The 19974-nt window shown below is 38.4% G+C and overlaps 1 protein-coding gene across 10 annotated transcripts in view; it reads right to left on the bottom strand.

The window, feature by feature from the left end:
* Positions 1-19974, bottom strand: part of MAP7D3 (MAP7 domain containing 3) — a 79784-nt gene continuing 59810 nt past the window's right edge. For all 10 annotated transcript variants that reach the window (XM_074278456.1, XM_074278458.1, XM_074278457.1 and 7 more), the window contains 7 exons: positions 14179-14362; positions 12334-12438; positions 10905-10958; positions 5604-5691; positions 4449-4644; positions 2909-3192; positions 1-479 (listed from right to left, as the gene is read on the bottom strand). In XM_074278456.1, coding sequence (XP_074134557.1) covers positions 472-479; positions 2909-3192; positions 4449-4644; positions 5604-5691; positions 10905-10958; positions 12334-12438; positions 14179-14362 — 919 coding nt within the window. In that variant the 3' untranslated portion in view covers positions 1-471. The remainder of the gene's footprint in view (positions 480-2908; positions 3193-4448; positions 4645-5603; positions 5692-10904; positions 10959-12333; positions 12439-14178; positions 14363-19974) is intronic.

Genomic DNA, 19974 nt, shown 5'->3' with positions numbered 1-19974 from the left:
TTGGGTCATCCAGGATCTAGTAAGCTTGTTCACAACATTGAATCTCTGAGAGTCTAACAGTAAAGGGATGAGTGTTATTTAGGGGTTTTTAACAGGGGCTGGAAGCAGATTCTTTCCTCCTTAATCACAATATTACCAGTGTGTAAGTCAGTTTGGATGCTTCTTTACTACTTTGCATATATCAAGGGGAAAATAAAACAAGCCACAGAAAGCTTAAAGAAAATTATTAAAGGAAACAGAAATAACACTGCCAAGAAATCCTGTCACACTGACAGTTCCACAACCCAAAGGAAAAATAACATACACAATAAGACCCAGGTGACCCCATGAAAGTACCCAAGGTGACCGTGGAGTAGTATCGCCTCTGCTAGGAGCTTGATTTTAACAGGGTTGAACTGGGATAAAGGCAAGAAGCAGCTTCCTGAAGAAAGATCTTTAGATGGGATCCAGTGACTTCCGGGAGCAGAGTGTTTAGAGATCTGGCCAAAGAGAAAACAGTGAGAGGAAAGACTGAGTCTGGAGGGTTCTGGTTACACAGCACCTTGTCTGCCCCTTAATTTTTACTTCAGTACTACTCAAAACCTTTCTCCCTGTCCCCATTGTCCCACCCCCCACTTCTTCACTGCCAAAGCAATACCCCCAAGAAAGAAAACCAAAATTACTTTGGAGAGGGCAAACCGGATATTGAGGGAACCAGGACCCATGGCACCCAAACTGGGTCAGCCAAAGGAAGCAGGGATGTTTAGCCACAAGAGTAGACTTGAGGACCTGAAGAGAGGTTTCAGGGGCTTGAAATATTTTCACCTAGAGAAAGATTTTAACTCTTCCTGCTTGGCCCCAGGGATAAGAAATTTGACATAAGAAATTTCAAACAATTAAAACCATCCAAAAAGAAAATAGGATGCTTCTTTGCTCTCACTGGAGGCATTCAAAGGCAGCTAGCTGGTATAGTGAATAAGGAGCAGGGCCTGGAGTCAGGAAAACCTGAGTACAAATTTGGCCTCACACACTTAAAGGTTGTGTGGCCCTGGCTGAATTACCTTACTTCGGCTTGCCTCAGTTTCCTCATCAGTGAAAAGGAGATAATAATAGCAGCAGCTACTCTTCAGGTTGTGAGGATTAAATTAAATTTGAGAAACGCTTAGTGCACTGGCACACGGTAAGCACTTACAAACTTATTTGATCATTTCCTTCCTTCCTCCTTTTTGTGAAGACACAAAGATGCAATTTGAAAGGAAAGACTTAAAAAATCATGGCAGACATCTGGGAGGGGGGGAAGGAGAGGAAAAATTGGAACAAAGGCTTTGGTAATTGTCAATGCTGTAAAATTACCCATGCATATATCTGGTAAATAAAAACTATAATTAAAAAAAATCATGACAGAAGCAGGATGACTCTGTATTGGGGATACTACATTAGGGGACAGGGAGAGGCCCCGTGATTTCCTTGGTACTGGGAATTCACAGACGAGGAGACTTCTACCACAACCGGCAACAAGTTTTCTGTAACTTCTAAGGCTAAAGAGCTGGGGAAAATCGAGAGGTTCAATTAATTGTGAGGCGATCCACAGCCATAGAGAGGTAGAGACAGCACTTGAACCCAAGTAATCCTGGTTGTGAGCCCACACCTCTGTCCACTAGATTATATTGCCTCTCTCTCTGAGGATGCACCAAAAGGATTACTGCTCCTCAGCCTTTTGGGAATGACCTCTGACAGCTCTGTATAAGATATACCCTAAGAGCTTAGAGGACCACAAGGTACAAGTTGAAAGTTGGGCTAAGAAGCTGCTCAGAATATATACCTGGGTAATGAAGGTGGGAGAGCATACAGAGAATAAGTAAGCTATTTTTAAAAATAGCACCATTGGTATTCCAACAAGCACCAGGGACTTGTGTTTTAGTAAGAACAGACACCCAAAGGAAATCATCTGTAGGTGATGGAGTCTCACCTAGGAGGTGATGGGCCACGAGGGCCTCAATCTTCTCTACCGTGTGCACACTAAACAAGAAAGACCCCAAACACTTTCCAGAAACCAAGCAAATCCATTTTCTATTACCCTTGGCTTTGTTTATTACAAAGCTTTTTCTCTTTCCTGATTTCAATTTTCTTAACTAGACACTTTCAAAGATGTGTTACTTAAAGAGGATACTCCAAAGGCTCATTTTCACTATAATACGTTTACATTCTGTATTTTCATGTTTAACGAATGTACTTAGTTTATTGACAGAAAAGGAATCAAGATATTCCCACAAAACCCTAATGTCCTGAATGAATTGAAGCAATCACCTCACAATCATTTTTCTGTCCTTATTTATGATGCAGAAGCCAGGTGGGGTAGAAAGAGAACTGATAGAACCAGAGTCCTGGCTTCTATTCCTACCTCTGCCACTCATTTCTCATAAGACCTCTGGCAAATAAATTCTCTGGACCTCAGTTTCCTTGTCTGTGCTATCTCAGAGTTGCTATGGCAACCAAATGCGCCAACATACATAAAAGCGCTCAACTTCAAGGATCAATGAGTCCGTCCTGCACTGATGAAGATCACCACCTAGCCACAATGCAGCACATTTTCTTTGGAAGCTGCTGTGGCTGAAAAGATCATTACTCTGTGGCAAACTTGGTCATCAGCCTCTCTCCAAGCTTAGCTGGACTGAGCCTTGGAAAGACAGATGCAAAGTCCATTGCAAGCCTCCCTAGCTTGGTATTCCCTGCCAAAGCTTATGCTTCATAGGCAGTCTTTGAGCACCTAGGCTTCCCTTCCCTCAACACTAGCACCAAAGGACAACTTTTGGGAAAGTTGTATTGGACCCAATACAAACGTAAGCTATCATCATTAAAATACAAAGAGAGAAATCACAAGTGAAAGAGACAAATGATTTAGCTCTATAGAAAGCAGCCTTTGTGTTACCTGTATTGTTTCCTCTAGTTGTGGTCAAAGAATTAATCACTACATCCTCCTCAAAGGCTACCTTGGGACCTGGAGCAAACGTAGCAGCATCGCTTGATTTTTGAGGACGGCTATTGGAAGAAATGTTGCTGTGATTCAATTTGGAAGATTTGGCATTAACTCCACATTCGACAATTTCCTCAAAAGTCCATGTGTTGGATTTTCCATTCAGGTTTGATGTGTGCTCAGTTTCCTCAAGGGCCACAATTTCTGAGTTTGGAGTAACCGTGTCTTTGGCAGAAAAGCTGGAGAAAGATGCTTTGATTAAATGTCTTATCTAGTCAAATATCAATATCTTATTGGGGAAAAAAGCCCTTTGCCCTGTGACTGTATCCCTAATATGACAATCTAAAAATATGAATGTGTGGTCCCATCACAGATGGGCCTCAACTTACAAACAGGACAAACAATGCAATAGATTAATCCCATAAATATTATAAAGGGGAAGGCTGATTTCCAGGCCAACACCCAAAAGCTCATTTAACCCATAATGAAACTGAGCCTTTTCTAACATTGTTTCTATAGGGAAAAGTATCCAGAATTTATTTAGGGATGCCAAAAAGAGATCTCTCCCTTGCCAAAGTCCTAAAGAGGAATTATATGAGAATTCTAAGGGATGCAGCAGCAAAGTAGGCTGGGACTGAGGACAAATCTAGCTTGTCACAGGAATGGGGATGGAGGAAAATGTACGAGATAGGAGCTGGGCCTGGGGAGCTTCTAGCAACTTCCAGGTATTGCTCCATAGGAAAAGAAATAAGCAGAGTGTTCCATAGTGTGTGTGGCAATCCCTCAGCAACTGATTACAATGAAGGTTGTGACATGGGTGAGGGGGGGAGAATTCTGGAGCTGGGAAGGCAAGGGCTATGAAAGACTATCCATTCCAATTTCCACAGCGTCAGTGGCCATTCACTCAGTTTGCTGAGGGAATAAGTAGCCTACTGTCTATTTTAATCTGACTAGAGTAACAAGTATATAATGATATTATACCAAGATACCATTAAATATTCTGAAATCAGAGCAAACTAACCACAAATAGGGAAAAAATGTTTTACGATCAGTGTATATACTATAAAGATGACTTAACCGGCTATGCTAGGGCCTGGGGATCTAAAGCAGAGGGAGTATTTCCTTCTAAGGAGAGCAAGAAGCAAAGGGAAGTTGTGCTTTCCCTGTTTCTGAAAGGCAGGAAAAGAAGCAAAGACTCTATCCCAAATAGAAGCTTCCACAGAAGTATATTTGAGAAAAAAAAACTGCTCAAAACAGAGCTTTCAGAACTGTCTTTAAGAAGTGAAAAGTGTTGCTGTGAACTCTTAACTATTCTCACTGTCTCTGTCAGCAGAAGGCTTTGCAGGAACTCCCTGATAGCCATTACTTACTTTACCACAGTCAAGTCTTTTTATCATTTAAAAAAAAAACCCTCAAATAAGTGAATTAATAATTTCATGAAAAACATCTCCTCCTACATCTCCCCAAAAAGCTCTATTTTCTAAAGGTGACTAACCTACGATCTGTTGCCAGAGTCATATGCAAATAGTCCCTATTTCCTGGCTCTGCGGCCATCTCATCACCATTAGTGACGAGTCCTTCGATCTCATCGCTGGCTGCAGTTTCAGCTTGTTTTGTGTAAGTCAGGTTCTGAGCACGAAGCCCTCTTGAGATCTTGACATCACCAGGTGAATTCATCTCAGTGACCTTGGCTGAGAAGAAAAAAAGATGAACAACATCTCATTTGAGTTTCCAGATCAACTATAATAAGATACTAGGCAGATGGTAGTGTTTTATTAGAAGAGAGGTAAAATAAGGAAGCTGGAGTTGTGCTTAGGAGCAAACAGTACTACCCCAGGGTAGGCCTCTCATCAAATACTGATGTACCCTCTCTAGGTATGCAGCAGTACACGGGACAGAAGACGGTTATTAAAAGCTGCCCTCAAGAACCAAAATATGACAGGGACCAATTATGATCACCGCCTTTCTGATCCCACAAAAGACATCTATGATGGACCTGTCCATTTTCTCCCTTCTGTACAGAATGTGGAAAAAGCCTTCAGGTTTTTTGTGTATGACTACATTTCTTTACACCAAGGGCTCTTAACATGGAGTCCACAGACACTCAAACATCTGTAGATTAAGGGGATCAACAAACTTTATGGGCAAAATGTGTATCTTTTCACTAACCTCTAAATAAAATCTGGGATCCTTTTAGTTAAATTTTTTTTAAGATGTCATTCTGAAAAGGGTTTCCCTATGTGGTTAAAGTGGTCCAGAAGGCAAAGGACCCTGGCTTTTTTCTTGAGATCTCAGAGCCTAAATACTTGCATGGTAAAGAATGAAAAGGAGCTAGTCTTTACTTAACAATCCCCTTCGTCCTCTGGGTAGGCCATACTTAATTTGTCAAACTTTATACAGATACAGTCATGAAAAGCTTTATCTGGTAAAATATAGTCTCTAACCTATTAAATTACTTCAAACTCAGTAATGTACAATTTCCTCATCTGTAAAATGGGAAGTAATAATACCTCCACTTCCAACTACCCTACACGACTTTTGCAATCCTTGAAGCACTTTGCAAACAGAGGTTATGATTACTATGATTACAATCATTCCCCAGCATTCTAAATGATTATTACAGGAGCCAAACAGGTAAATGGAGGCATACCCAGTGGGTCCACTGTTTCCAAACTTCCTTCGTCTGCTTCATCAGCATCGTCCCCGTCAATGGCCTCATTCTTGGACTTCTCTTCACTCTGTAACCAAGTAACACAAGACTGGGCTCAGGAACTTCTTGCTATCAAATTATCTCTGTTACTTCAGTGTTCACCTTTTCTAAGGTAATTGAGCATTTTCTTCATTTAGATTAAAAGCTAATCACCTATGACTTGAAGGAAGCAGGATGTGGCCCACTTAACGAGTCCCAAGAGAGCAGCAGCCAGGGTTCTAGTGACTGGACTACAGGGGTAGTTTCAGTCTGCCAGAATTTTAAGCTCAGCCACAAGCAGAGGGAATAACCCAATAAAGGTATGTATATTGAGACACTAGCCAGGTGGTTTTTCCATGGCAAGAGGGCAGATGCTTTTGTCCTAATGAAAAACACCTGGTCCTCAAAGTTTTTCTGGAAGGTAGTGCTCTTCTACCTGCAATTGTACACAGGTATTGCTTTTCAGAAATAAGCCAGCAGAATGATGGTTGACCATTTTTATGAATTAGAAATGGGGAAAAAGCCAACACATACAAAACTAAGCTACACCGCAAAAAGAGACTTGCAGGTAGAAGAGCAGACAATTCTGCAAGCTCTGTCACTTCCCCATGTTGCAGTCTTATCATCACAACTCCATTCACTAAGAGCGTGAGCATGGTGCAATGGAAAGAAATGCCACAGAATCAAGAGGTCAAGATGTGACTCTCAGGCACATCACTTCTCTGAGCCTCATCTATAAAACAGGGATGATAAGAACAGAGGATTTAGAGCTCAATTTCAATCCAGAGCATCTGACTCCAAAGCCAGTGCCCTTTCTACACCACAATACCTTAGAGACACATTCTCACTATTAATTCACTGATATATAAGGACATTACAAGTGCAGAATGTAACCAACCTATTTTAAGGGAGCATCTTGTGGTGTAATAGAAAATCCAAGAGGCAGGAAGACCTGGATTCAAGTTCCCTCTTGTACAAATCCTGGCCAGATGACCATCCTCTAAGCCAGAGGTTCACCAGACAGGCAGAACCAGATTAAAATATAATTGGGAAATAAGAAAAATACAAATTGTGGTTTTCTAAGTTAATACATGGTCCACAGGATTGATACCGTTCAGTTCAGTTGCCCCTTTTCCATTTAAGTCTGACTCCACTGCTCTAGGGGGCCAACCTACATTAGCAAAAAGAATTCTGGATAGCCAGGGACTCTCTGAGAGTCCAGTGAAATCAGAGATCTAATCCTTAACCTAACTCCCTAAGCATAGGTTAAGAACTTCATTCATCTTACTACAAAGTTAACTTCCGATTTAAAAAAAAAAAAGGCTTTAAATTGTCAAGTTTGCAATGAGAATTCACATTTAGCACGCTAAAACTAATGAAAAGATATTTTGATTTCACTTGCTTTCCCGGATGGCTAGAAAGCCCCCTCCTTCTTCAATACTCTGTCTTTCTGAATAAAAATTGTCCTGATCCAAACTGGGTTAGGTATAAGGATGATCAAAAAGAGAAATCAAGTAAAGCAGAGAAAGACTCCATTGATGTTGAGGTATTTAATGTCTCTTTTAGGAAGAAAAACTGATGACTAAAGAATAGGACCAAATTAGTCAGCCTCACTCTATTTAGAAGCCCGAAATGAGTGATTATAATTAAACCGCCCATCTTACAAAGCACTTTCCCTCTACAGGTATAGTAAAAGAGTCATTATCCCTATTTTCCAAGTGGGGAAACTGAGGCTCAGAGAGGTGAAAGAACTTGCCCTCAATCACATGGCAAGAATTGTGGAAGCTAGGAATCAAAAGACTAGGGCCATTTGTAAGTCTCCAGTCAATATGCACTTATTCAATGCTTCCTATGTGCCAGTTTATTTCCTAAGCACTGGGGATACAAAGAAAGGCAAAAGCAGGGGTCCCTGACCTCAAGAAGATCACATTCTGATGGGAAAAACAATATACGAACAAGTGTTCATACAAGAGAAAGAAGATCAATGAAAGATCATCTGAGGGGAAAGTCACTTGGAACAGGGGAAACTGCAAAAGTTCCTCAGGAGATGGGATTCAAGTTGAGTTCTGAAGGAAGCCAGCGGATAAAGAAGGAGAGCTTTCTGGGCATGGGATACAGTCTGGAAAAACAGTGTTAGGAGGTGTTTTGTTTCTAAAAAGAAGCATAAGGGCCAGTGTCACTGGAATGTAAAGTACATAAAAAGTAGGGGGACTGGAAAGTAGTAAGGGCCCAGAGGAAGATTTGGGAGTCCCAAATGGAATCTATCAAGCAAAGGAAAAAACAGACTTGTGTTTTGGGGATATCACTGGCACCTCAAAGGAGGATGGACTAGAATGGGGAGGGACATGAAACAGGCAGTCCTGCCAGCAATAGTCCACAACCCAAAGAAAGGCCCCAGGCCTGGGATTAACCCCAGCACAGTGCAAACCCCTCCCGGCTTGGCTCTGCAGAAACATCACCCCTGGGATGAGCTTGAGGTTGATTGGAGCCTCAGCCAGAACCACAGAGACTTTCACCTCCCAGATAATATGAAGACTCAGGGTCTGAGTCCTCAACCTCAGCTGATTAGGAATGCCAGGCCCTGCTGTGCCATGCCGAGGCCCTGGGCGGGAAGGGACCAACTGCAAAAGCAGTGGGGCAGGGATGCTTTTGGCTGTGGGCATTTGCAGGAGGGAGGAGCTATTGTTTTGGGGTTCCAGGTCAGAGGAGAAAAATGAAGTGAAGGCAGAAGCACCATCCCCCCTGCACCCCAGGATTAGAAGTGTATATACTAATATGCTCATTAAAAAATAATGATGATGATGATGATAATCAGGCAAAGAAGAAAAAAAACTAACCATAAAAAATTACTACGGGAATATGGAAGATGAGGATTCATCCTCAGAGGAGGACAGTGATGTGAAAAAAGTCTCTTCTATCCCAAAGAGTAATGTTAAATGGCTCCCTGCCCAGAAAGAATTTATAGAAGAATAAAAAAAAAAAAACCACTGTAAAAATAAAATGTGAGACACTGAGGAAAAACTAAAAAAAAATCTAAGAAAAACAAGATTATGAATAAAATAATTAACTATAAAAGAAGAAAGTTGGAATTGGGCAAAGGGAAGCCAGTGAAGTTATGACACAAGAAGAAATATCAAAAACAAAATATAAAGAATGAAAAAAATGGAACATTGTAAAATATAAGAAAAACAACAGATAGGTAGAACAGATCAAGAAGAGAATATATAAGAAAAATTGGACTACCTGAAAGCTGTGACCAAAAAGAGAACGTTGCCACATTAATGCAAGAATATTGTCCTGGAGTGATACAAATAAGGAGAAAGTAAAAATAGAAAAAAAAATCTCCCAATTATCATGTCAGTGATATCATTTGTGGAAAACACATAGGAATATTATTGCTAAATTTCAAAACCCCCAGATTAAAGGGAAAAATTTTCAAGAAACATGAAAAAAAATTCAAATACACTAGAGTTATAACTAGAATTGTAGAGGACTGATCAGCAGTCACAATAAATCGTAAGACTACAGGTCCTGGAATCATATCTACCAACAATCAAAAGTATTAAGCCTGCAGCCAGAAATACCATATCCAGCAAAATTATCTATAATCTTGAACGAGAAAAAAATGGACATTCAATGAACTTGCAGATTTTTAGGACTTTCTTTCAACCAATCCCAAACCCAATAGAAAATTTAACATATAAGAGCCAACATCCAAGATCACTTTCAAGGAACTCAACTGGACAAACTATGTTTTTTACATGGAAATCTATACTATATGCTTAAGATTGACATCAACAATTGGATAGCTCAAAAGAAAGAATGGAACAGAATTAAAGTAAGAATGGCAATTGTGTTATACAAATGAGGTGCAGAAGAATAGACACAGAAACATTAAAGGGGGAAGGAGGGCTCAGCTCTGAAAACCTATTCATATAAGAAATAGGTTCAATAGACAACATTACATTTATACCATGCAAGGTATAGCATCCTCCAAAACCTATAAAGAAATAAGGGGAGAGGTTTGGGCAGAGGGGGAAGCAAAGGGTGAGGGAAGAAGACAGGGGAGGGATCCATGGATGGGGGCAAGATTAAGTAATAGGAAGGCAAGTTAAGGAGCACAATTAAAGTAGAAGAGTTAGCAGGGATTAGAAAGGTGTGTGTGGGTGGGGGGGGGGTGAGGTGGATATGTGTGTGTGTGTGTAAGTATATGTCCATAAATATATTCTTGCTTAACTATATAAAGCCTGCTTGAAGTAGTAAGGAGGATGAAAGGGAAAAAGAAGATAATGTAAAGTTCTGCTGTAAGCAGAGAACAAAAGAGCAACCTACAGGAAGTAAAGAAAAGATGGACCCTCATGAATATAATTTCTTCTACTATTATATATCCTCTCTTGAACTGGTAATTTAATGTTATATATTTTGTATCCTCCCTGATGTTCTCCTGGGCATATGACAGTTTTCTGTTCTGTTTTGTTCTCCTTTTTTAATTCTGTTTTTTAAAATAAAATTTTAAAAAGTTTAAATCAAGGAAAAAAAAAAGGTGAACCTCGAGTACATTTTCAAACTGCTGTCCTTAAGCAATATTGATACAGTTTCCATATGGTAAGACAGCTAAAATTCTAGGGTTGGTATTCTTAACTGAAGATCAATGACTTATTTTTTTTAAATATTCTGATAATTATTTCAATATCATTGGTTTCTTTTGCAATCTGATGTTTTTAACTTTATGCATTTGTAAACATGATTCTGAGAAGGGGCCTATCAATAGGCATCACCAGGTGAATTGCCAAAGGGATCCGGGACCCAAAAAAGGTTCAGACAATGTGCTTGAGAGTCCTCTTGAGTTTCTTTCCCCCAAGTTCTCCTCATTTCATTTCAGTTTAATTCAAAAACTTTTAGTGAGCACTTATTATGTGCTAGGCATATGAAATATAAAGACAAAATTAAGATGTTCCATGTTCATAAACAGCTTCTATCCTACTGGGAAGAAGCAATATGCACACAGACACGAAAATGTCAAATACATAATGATTCTGGGGGAGGGAAGCAGTGTCACCAATCACTTGTGGAACCTGGAAAATGCTCTTCAAGGAGGTAGGAGGTATATGGGGACAAGCAGCACAAATATAGGAGACAGAGGTCACTGATGAAACATACCAAGTAGGTCAAGTTGACCTAAATATCTGGAGCATGTGAATGTGTAATCTGAGTCAGCTGATTGAGAGATAAGAAGATAAATGTAAACAGGAACAGGCTTACCTGCTCCGAATTCTGTTCCACCTTTCTGGTTCTCTTCATAATTTCTTCAATTCTCTGTTAGTAGAAAAAAAAGTACAAGTATACATCTCTGAAACAAAACTATAAAACAGCGATAAAAAATAAACTGGCAGAACTGAAACAGGAGGTTGTTAAACTGATCATCTTTGGCAAGCTGTTTCATCATCCTGTTCTGTCAAATTGATACAAATGACCTAAGAAGCTGGGCCCCTAATTGCCTTTCTTACTGTTCTAATTATACAGCATTCTGAATGCCAATCACTTTGTTTCTCATTTTAATTTAGCAAATCAAATGATAATTTTCACACATAATTTTGCAGAACAGAAAGATCATTATTTAGCATAAGTAAAGATTATTGCCAATAAATAAGAACTGATGTTTTTGAAGTAATCTCAAATTATCTTGCCAGCTACGACATGAATACTAACAATAGTAGCAAAGGGTGAATCAAAAGTTTTAGTGTAGTTTTAAGCTTCAATAATTTTGATCTGCACTGACTTCTGGGACACCCATGATAATGCTTTCAGATTTGCAAAATGTTTCACCTACATTATCTCATTTGATTGATTTTTCACAACCACCATGTTAGGTGGATACTACTACTATACCTATTTTAGAGACAAGATACCTGAAGATGAAAGAGGTTAAATGACTTGTTTGGGTCACATAGCTTATAAATGTCTGAGGCAAGGTTCAAATTCATATCTTTCTGATTTTAAATCTGGCACCTAACTCTAAATTTGGAGCATGCTCTCTTGTGTCATGTATTGCTGAAAGAAATTTTGTTAGCAAATGGAGAACTCATGAAGAAAATGGATAAATGCATTTTAGTACTTGGATCTCTCAGGGTGACACAGCTTCCTTGCCCTCCAAGGTAAGGCTGACTGTGGCCCCCTACTTTCTTAGTCTGTGTAAGGCACTCATTCACCTGCCTAAGGACATAAAGGCCAAGGGAGAGGCCATGGTTCAGGGAATGGCTTTCCTCATCCTCAGGTGACTAGGCCTTGTAAACCCTTGGAATGCTGGGTCCAAGACCTAGCCTGCCCACAAGAAGCCCTTAATTAAGCCAATACCATTGCCTTCTCCTCAGTTGTTATCAAAACTGCCTTTGGGTCAAAGTGCTCAGTTTCCTCAATTCGTTCCAGGACCAAGGCCCTTTTATAAAAAAGAAACTATTTTCAGAGGATCCTATTAGTGGGGATACCACTATAATGACTGTACCTCACCAACTGCACAGGCAGCTACCAATATTCCACCAAGAACAGAGGAGGAAGAAGGGAAGAGAGGAGCATCTTCTGCATAGGGCCATCAAAGGTCCTTGTCAAGAAGGTGGGGAAGGACACAACACTTGCCTGTTGGTCTCAGCAATGATTGTTTCACCAAAGCATTTAGCCTCATCACCTGACTGACCTTTTTTCTCTCCAGACGCTCTTGGACACTCTGCTCCATGATCCTTTCCCGTTCTCGCCTCTGTCTCTCAGCTTCCTCCTGGGCCTTAGCCTCGGCTTCTTCCTTCTATAGTAAGTAGGAAAATGACATCAATGGCACACCATTCCGTTTAGAGAAATCTGATTACAACAGAAGAAGAGCTCTGGGATCTGATCACTCAACAATTTTGGTGATTAGATTACTGTACAAGAACATTACATTCAAACAAATAACACTACGGAGTGCAGTTGGTTCCATGGAACAATGTAGATCCAACCTATGCAATATGGCAGCTGTAAACCAACTGACAGTGGGGTTAGTTGACACTGCTAGAATAAAAGTCCCAAGTCATTATTGTGAACCATCAAACTTGTACTTTGGGTGAGAAGTCAAATGATATGCATATATGTTGGTTATTATAACAAAATGACATTGACTGGTGGGCAGTGTGCTTGTGTACCACATAATGATCTGTACCATTAATTCTATAAAACAATAGAGTATAATAAAATATGACTAACACTGAAATTATACAACTGAATAGAATTTCTTCTTTCTCTAAGATTCCAAATGGAACCTCAGGCACTTGGGAATAGGGTACTAGGATCATCATTAAGAAGATCAGTTATCACAGCATTGTAAGTGTGAAGGAGTGATAGCAAAGTTTAAGTTACTAGAACTCTAGATGAATCAACAAGTTTTATCAAGTTACTGTAAAACTGGAAAATCTTATTACACCAATATGGCAGTTTTGGTAGAAAATACGAGCTCTCCACTAATATGCTAAATCAGAGCCAAAATTCCTACGTCTCCTGGGAGTTTTTAAAAGGTTCTCAATATGACTGTCATTTCCACAATATAGATAATTCTATTTTGCAAGGCTTAAGACCAAGAAGAATAAGTATGAAGTGGATTGTTGGGAACAAAAATCTCTAAGAGCCCATGGGGATGATCCATTATATTCATTCCTATGTGTTTACACTCTGCTCCATTCCAGCCAAACTAGAGTACTCTCTGTTCCCTAAATACAGCCTATACTTCCTTGTCTTTGTGTCTTTGCTCATGCTAAGTGCAGATGAGATGGACGTGGCTCTTTTCAACAATGAGGTGATTCAAGGCAATTCCAATAGAATTGTGATGGAGAGTCATCTGCATCCAGACAGAGAACTATGGAGACTATATGTGGATCAAAGCATAGTATTTTCACCGTTTTTTGTTGTTGTTCATTTACTTTTTTCCTCATTTTTTCCCTGTCTACCTGCTTTTTCTTGGAAAGCATGACATATGGAAATATCTTTAAAAGGATTATACATATTTAACCTACATCAGATTGCTGCCTTAGAGAGGGGAGAAGGAAGGGAGGGAGGGAGAAAAAATTGGAACACACTGTTTTGCAAAGGTGAATGTTGAAAATGATCTTCATATATATTTGGAAAAATAAAAACCTATTAAAAAGAAAGATTATGAGCTTAAGAAAAGAAGCTACTTCTTTCCTTCTTTCTTTCAACAATTACTTCATTATAACACACATCTTCACAAGCACTGGATTTCATGGGCTTGAGACAGTAATTATTACAACTAAAGAATAATTGGAAAAACCGCTGATTTCAGTTTTTTCTTTTAGTCTGGCAGATACAATCTTCGTGAAAACTTCCAAATAGTATTTAATTTTTAAGGCCCCTGGGTAACAAACATATAAAATAATCTAAGCTTACTCACATTGAACATACAAGGGGAAAGAGTATTAGGTAAGATATACACTACAAAAAGGAGACAGGAAGCTTATCAGTAAGCACACATGACACAATAAGCTACTTCCTAAGTCACCTGCTGCTGGAGTTCAGTCAGACGCTCCTGCTCCTGCTCCTGCTCCTGCTCCTGCTCCTCTTCTGTCTTCTTCTGCTGCTGTTCTTCCAGGGACCTCATTTCCTCAAGTCGACAGCGTTCACTTTGCATTTTTGCGACATCTTCAATGGCTTTCTTTTCAATATCTTCTTTTACTTTCCTAATTCTAAAAGCAAAACATTTACAGATTCGCTAATCTTTAAATGGCTTTTATTGGTATTGTCTTTTTCTAAAATATGGTTCCAGAAGTGTTTTTTTTTTTTTTAAACACAGGCAAAAGACTCATTTCAGAATTACTCTACACACTTTGGACCTTTTTTGTAATTTACATTAGTGTCACTAACACTCTCCCCCCCCCACTCTACTACCCCACCCAATCCTTTGCCATGAACAAACTCTGGGACCTTGAACAAGGCCTCATAAGGAAAATGTCTTCATCCACAGACAAGGGATTACATTTGTACTACCTAAAAGGGTAGCTGGAAGATGTACAGAAGAATATATGTGAAAAGCTAAACAAATTATTATTTCCCTACATTCCCAATAGATAACATTTTGCCTGTACCTATTGTTACAAAGGAGAGTTCTACTGTGGAATGAGAAGAGTTAATGAAGGATTGAGAATTTTTTTTTAATGACTGCACACTGTCCCCATTTTTTTCTTCAGGAAAACTGATTTTGCATAGAAGATCAATTCTTATACAAATATTTAATAATAAATGACAGGGCTATGTTTTTGTTCAATCTCTTCAATCACATCTGACTCACTGTGACCTCACATTTGGGGTTTTCCTCACAAGGACAGTAGAGTGATTGGCCATTTCCTTCTCTAGCTCATTTTACAGATGAGAAAACTGAGGCAAATACAGATTACATGATTTGCCTATACAGCTAGTAAAATGTCAAGGATGGATTTAGACTCAAGTTGTAACTCCAGGTTCAGTGCTCTAATTACTGAGTCAGTAGCTGTCTTGACACAGTGCATTAAAAACATGAAGCATCTCATTTGATCCCATAATAACTCTAATGATATAGATGCTATAGTCATTATTCCTATCATACATAAAAAGCTCAGAAAATTTAAATGACTTGCGTATGGTCACACAGCTAAAAAGTGTCAAGAGACTGAATCTGAATCTGGATCTTCCTCTATTAATCTATTCTTTCTCTCAAATTTTATTGTCTACTAATTTAAATTATAGTCTTATGCAACGTTACACATATTCTCATATTTGCCTTTGTAGACGAAGATGCCTTCCCCTTCATCCTTTTTACCTAGGCTTCCAAATCTAGCACAAATCCCTCCTCTTTTCAGAAAGTATTCATTTCTCTCTATAGTTCCAACAATTATACTACACCAATTTAACACAATCATACTCTCCTGTATAGCTGAGTAATTGTTTCTTGTAAATCTTATCCATTCAACAAAATTATCCTCCCTGAAGACAGACTATATGTTGTAATCTTGCTAGCAAATTAGCAAGAAAACTAATGCAATTTTAGGCTACCTTAAGCAAGTTCTAGTGCCTAGGACTTAGAGACCTAACAGTCCTATACTCTGATCCAGGAGAACCACTATCTTGAATATCAAGTTCAGCTTGGGATGCCATATTTTAGGAAGGACATTGACTCAAGGAGTCTTTCAAATTGTGAAAAGGGAGAGATACACAATAACAACTGGATGTCTCTGATATGTGACTTGGTATAGAGACTTCTGTATACATGAAGTATAAGTACTGTTACAATATAAATATAATTTATCATTTAAATGATCAAAATTATACTTGTTTCCCATCAAGGTTGATTTATACTTCCTACAACTTCAAAATCATAAGCCCAAGTAAATGGAAATAAAAAAGCAACCCTGGAAGGACAGTACTAAAATTTAGTACTAAAAGTACTAAAATCAGAGAAGGGAAGCTAGGTGACACTGTCTGGAATCAAGAAAATTCACCTTCCTGAGTTCAAATTTGGTTTTAGACACAGACTAGCTGTGGGACTCTAGGCAAGTCCATTAACCTTTTCTGCCTCAGTTTCTCATCTGTAAGATGATCTGGAGAAAGAAATGGCAAACCACTCCAGTATCTCTGCCAAGAAAACTCCAAACTCCAAATGGGGTCAAGAAGAATGGGACTGACTGAAAAAGACTCAACAACAACAAACAGAACAATTCTAGAAACCTCAAAGCCAAAGAACTAACTTCAAATGATCGGGACGTTTATATCTAGCCTTAGAAAACTATGAGGCTTATGAACCAATATAATAAAAATGACAACTCTACCTAAGTTAATTTACTTATTCAGTGCCATGCCAAACTACCAGAAATTATTTTACAAAGCTAGAAAAAATAAATTTCATCTGGAAGAACAAAAGGTCAAGAATATCAAGAGAATGAATGGAAAAAAAGTAAAGGAAGATGGTCTAGCTGCAACAGATTTCAAACTGTATTATAATGCAGTAATCATCAAAACTATCTGGTACTGGCTAAAAGAGAGACTGTCTGGTACATAGTAGATCCATGGAATACAGTAGGTATACAGTACAAACACAGTAGTAAATAACCATAGTAATTGAGTATTTAATAAACCCAAAGACTCTAGCTTTGGGGGCAAAGCAAAGTCACATTATATATCAAAAACTGCTGGCAAACTGGAAAACAGTAAGGCAGAAACTAGTTATAGACTAACATCTTAAATCAAATACCAAGATAAGGTCAAAATGGATATGATTTAGACATAAAGGGGGATACCAAAGCCAATTAGAAGAGCAAAGAATAGTTTAGCTGTCAGATCTATGGATAAAGAAAGAATTTATGACCAAACAAGAGATAGCATTATGAGATATAAAAGGATAGTACTGATTTTATCAAATTAAAAAGATTTTGCACAAACAAAACCAATGTGAGCAAGATTAGAAAGGAAAGGCATAAATCTGGGAAACAATTTTTAAATCAAGTATCTCTGATACTTTTCTTAAACATATAGAGAACTCGATCAAATTTATAAGAATGCATGCCATTTCCCAATTAATAAATGATCAAAGGATATAAACAGGCAGTTTTCATATGAAGAAATCAAAGTTATAAGAAGGTCATAAGGTCATAAGAAAAAAAATAATCACTATTACAGAGATGCGAATTAAAACAACTCTGAGGTATCACTTCACATCTTACAGGTTGGCTAATAAAAATAAAAGGTAAATGATAAATGTTGGAAAAGATATGGGATAATCAGGACACTAATGCACTGTTTGTTGACAAAATTGTAGACTCATCCAACCATTCTGGAGGGTAATTTGGAACTATGCCCAAAGGGCAATCAAACTGTGCATATATACCACTACTAAACCTGCATCCCAAAATGATCATAAACAAAAGGAAAAAGACCTACATATACAAAAATATTTGTAGCAGTTCTCTTTGTGGTGGCAAAAAAAATTGGAACTTAAGGTAATGCCAATCAATTGGGAAATGGCTGGACAAGTTGTGGCATATGAATGTAATGGAATACTACTATGCTGTAATAAATAAAGGCAGGCAGACTTCAGAAAAATCTGGAAAGACTTTACACAAAATAATAATAATAAATAATAATAATCAGGAGAACATAGTACACTGTAACAGCAAAACTACGTGATGACCAACTAAGAGAGACTTGGTTCTTCTCAAATATACAACAATTCAAGACAATTCCAAAAGATTCATGATGGAAAATGCTATTCACATGCAGAGAAAGAAATGGTGCAGTCTGAATACAGATCAAAGTATACTATTTATACGGTTTTTTTGGAGAGGTTTTTTCCTTTTGCAAAATGCATTTTTTTGATAAACTCTTTCTTCATTCACACCATGACTAATATGGAAATATTTCACGTGATTGCACACATATAACCTATATCATGTTGCCTGCCATCCTGGGGGAAATTAGGAAATTTGTTAAATCATAATTTTATATAAAAGTGAATGTTAAAAATTGTCTTTATGTGTAATTGGAAAAAACAAAATACTATTAAAAAACCAAGAGGTCTAATTATAAAAGCTAAGGAAATAGAATACTTCAATTAGTACTAAAAAAAGTGCTTATGCAAGGTACAGCAGGTCAGCTCACGATACCTTTAGTTCTGACTTGCTACATAGCGGAGTGAGTACAGTACTAGAGAGACACAAGACTTGCAGGGAATTCTCTGTGCTAATTTTAAAAATCCTTCAATATATGTCCCCTCAAATAACTGAAAAGACCAGGGTCCCTGTAGAAAATATTTCTAAGTGCTCAACACCTTTAAAGATGCTTCTTGGGCTGATGCGAGTACTCACATTGAGGTACCTAGGGCTGGCTCTGTTGGCACTTGAGACAAGAAAGGTCCACAATAATCACTTTACTTAATCAAATATGCTGTATTAGTGTTATTTACTACATTGCATGGTGATCCTATTGGTGTGTTGGACCCCTTCCCTTATCCCATGCAGAATGTAACTTCTATGAAGAACTACAGGAAAAATAACATTCACTGCTTCACAGCCAACCTTTTGGTGATCAGTCCCTCTGAAATTAGCTAAGCTAGTCCTTTATCACTCCTCCTGGGTCATGGCCTTTTCATGGTAGAGGGACTTACATACCTGAAGAATGAAGTTAATGGGCCTCAGGAAAGTATCGCTAATAGTGAGCCTAATGAAGAGAATGGAATTCTAGCTGAGCTATTTCAAATCCCCAAAGAGGATGCCATTAAAATGCTGCATTCAACAGGCCAGCCAATCTGGAAAACTCAACAGTGGCCACTGGATTGGAAAACATCAGTTTATATCCCAATCCTAAAGAAGGATAATGTCAAAGGATGTTCAAATTGTACTCATTTCACATGCTAGTAAAGTTATGCTTAGGATTCTGAAAGCTAGGCTTCAGCAATCTATGAACTGAGAATTATTGGAAGAGCAGGCTAATTTTTGAAGAAGCAGAGAAACCAGAGACCAAATTGCTAACATTTGTTGAATTATGAAGAAAGCAAGGGAGTTCCAGAAAAACATCTACTTCTGTTTCATTGACTACATTCAAGTCTTTGAATGGATCACAACAAAACGTGACAAGTCCTCAAAGAGATGGGAATACTAGGTCACCTTGTGTTCCGAGGAACCCAAATGCAGGCTAAGAAGCAACAGTAAGAACTGAACATGGAATAACTGATTGAAACTAAGGTTGCTGAGAAAAATAACAATCACAGATTTGCAGATGATAATGACTCTGAAGAAAGTGAAGAATTAAGAAATCTCTTGAGCAAGGTGAGAAAGGAGAAAGTAAAAGCTGACTTGAAGCTCAACACCAAAAAACCCCCAGTATCTTGGCGACTGGTCCCATCACTTCCTGACAGAGGGAGAAGAAATAGAAAGCAGTGTTAGATTTTATATTCTTGGATTCCAAGATCACTGTAGGTGGTGAAAGCAGTTATGAAATTAGAAGATGTTTGCTCCTTGGAAGGAAAGCTATGTCAAATTTGGACAGCATACTAAAAAGGAGAGATCACCTTGCCAACAAAGGTTTGTATAGTCAAAGCTAGATGGTTTTTCTGGTAGCAATGTATGGCTGTGAGAGTAGAAATATAAGGAAAATTTGTGCACCACAGAAATGACTCTTTTGAATTGTGGTGCCAGAGAAGACTTTTGAGAGTCCCTTGGACAACAAGGAGATCAAATCAGTTAAAACTTAAAAGAAATTAATTCAGGCTAGGTACTGGAAGGTCAAATACTGAAGCAGAAACTTAAAGACTTTGGCCATATAATCAGAAGAC

This window comes from Sminthopsis crassicaudata, chromosome X (genome assembly GCF_048593235.1).
Source record: "Sminthopsis crassicaudata isolate SCR6 chromosome X, ASM4859323v1, whole genome shotgun sequence".
Lineage (NCBI taxonomy): Eukaryota > Metazoa > Chordata > Mammalia > Dasyuromorphia > Dasyuridae > Sminthopsis > Sminthopsis crassicaudata.
This window is presented reverse-complemented; position numbering and strand designations above follow the sequence as displayed.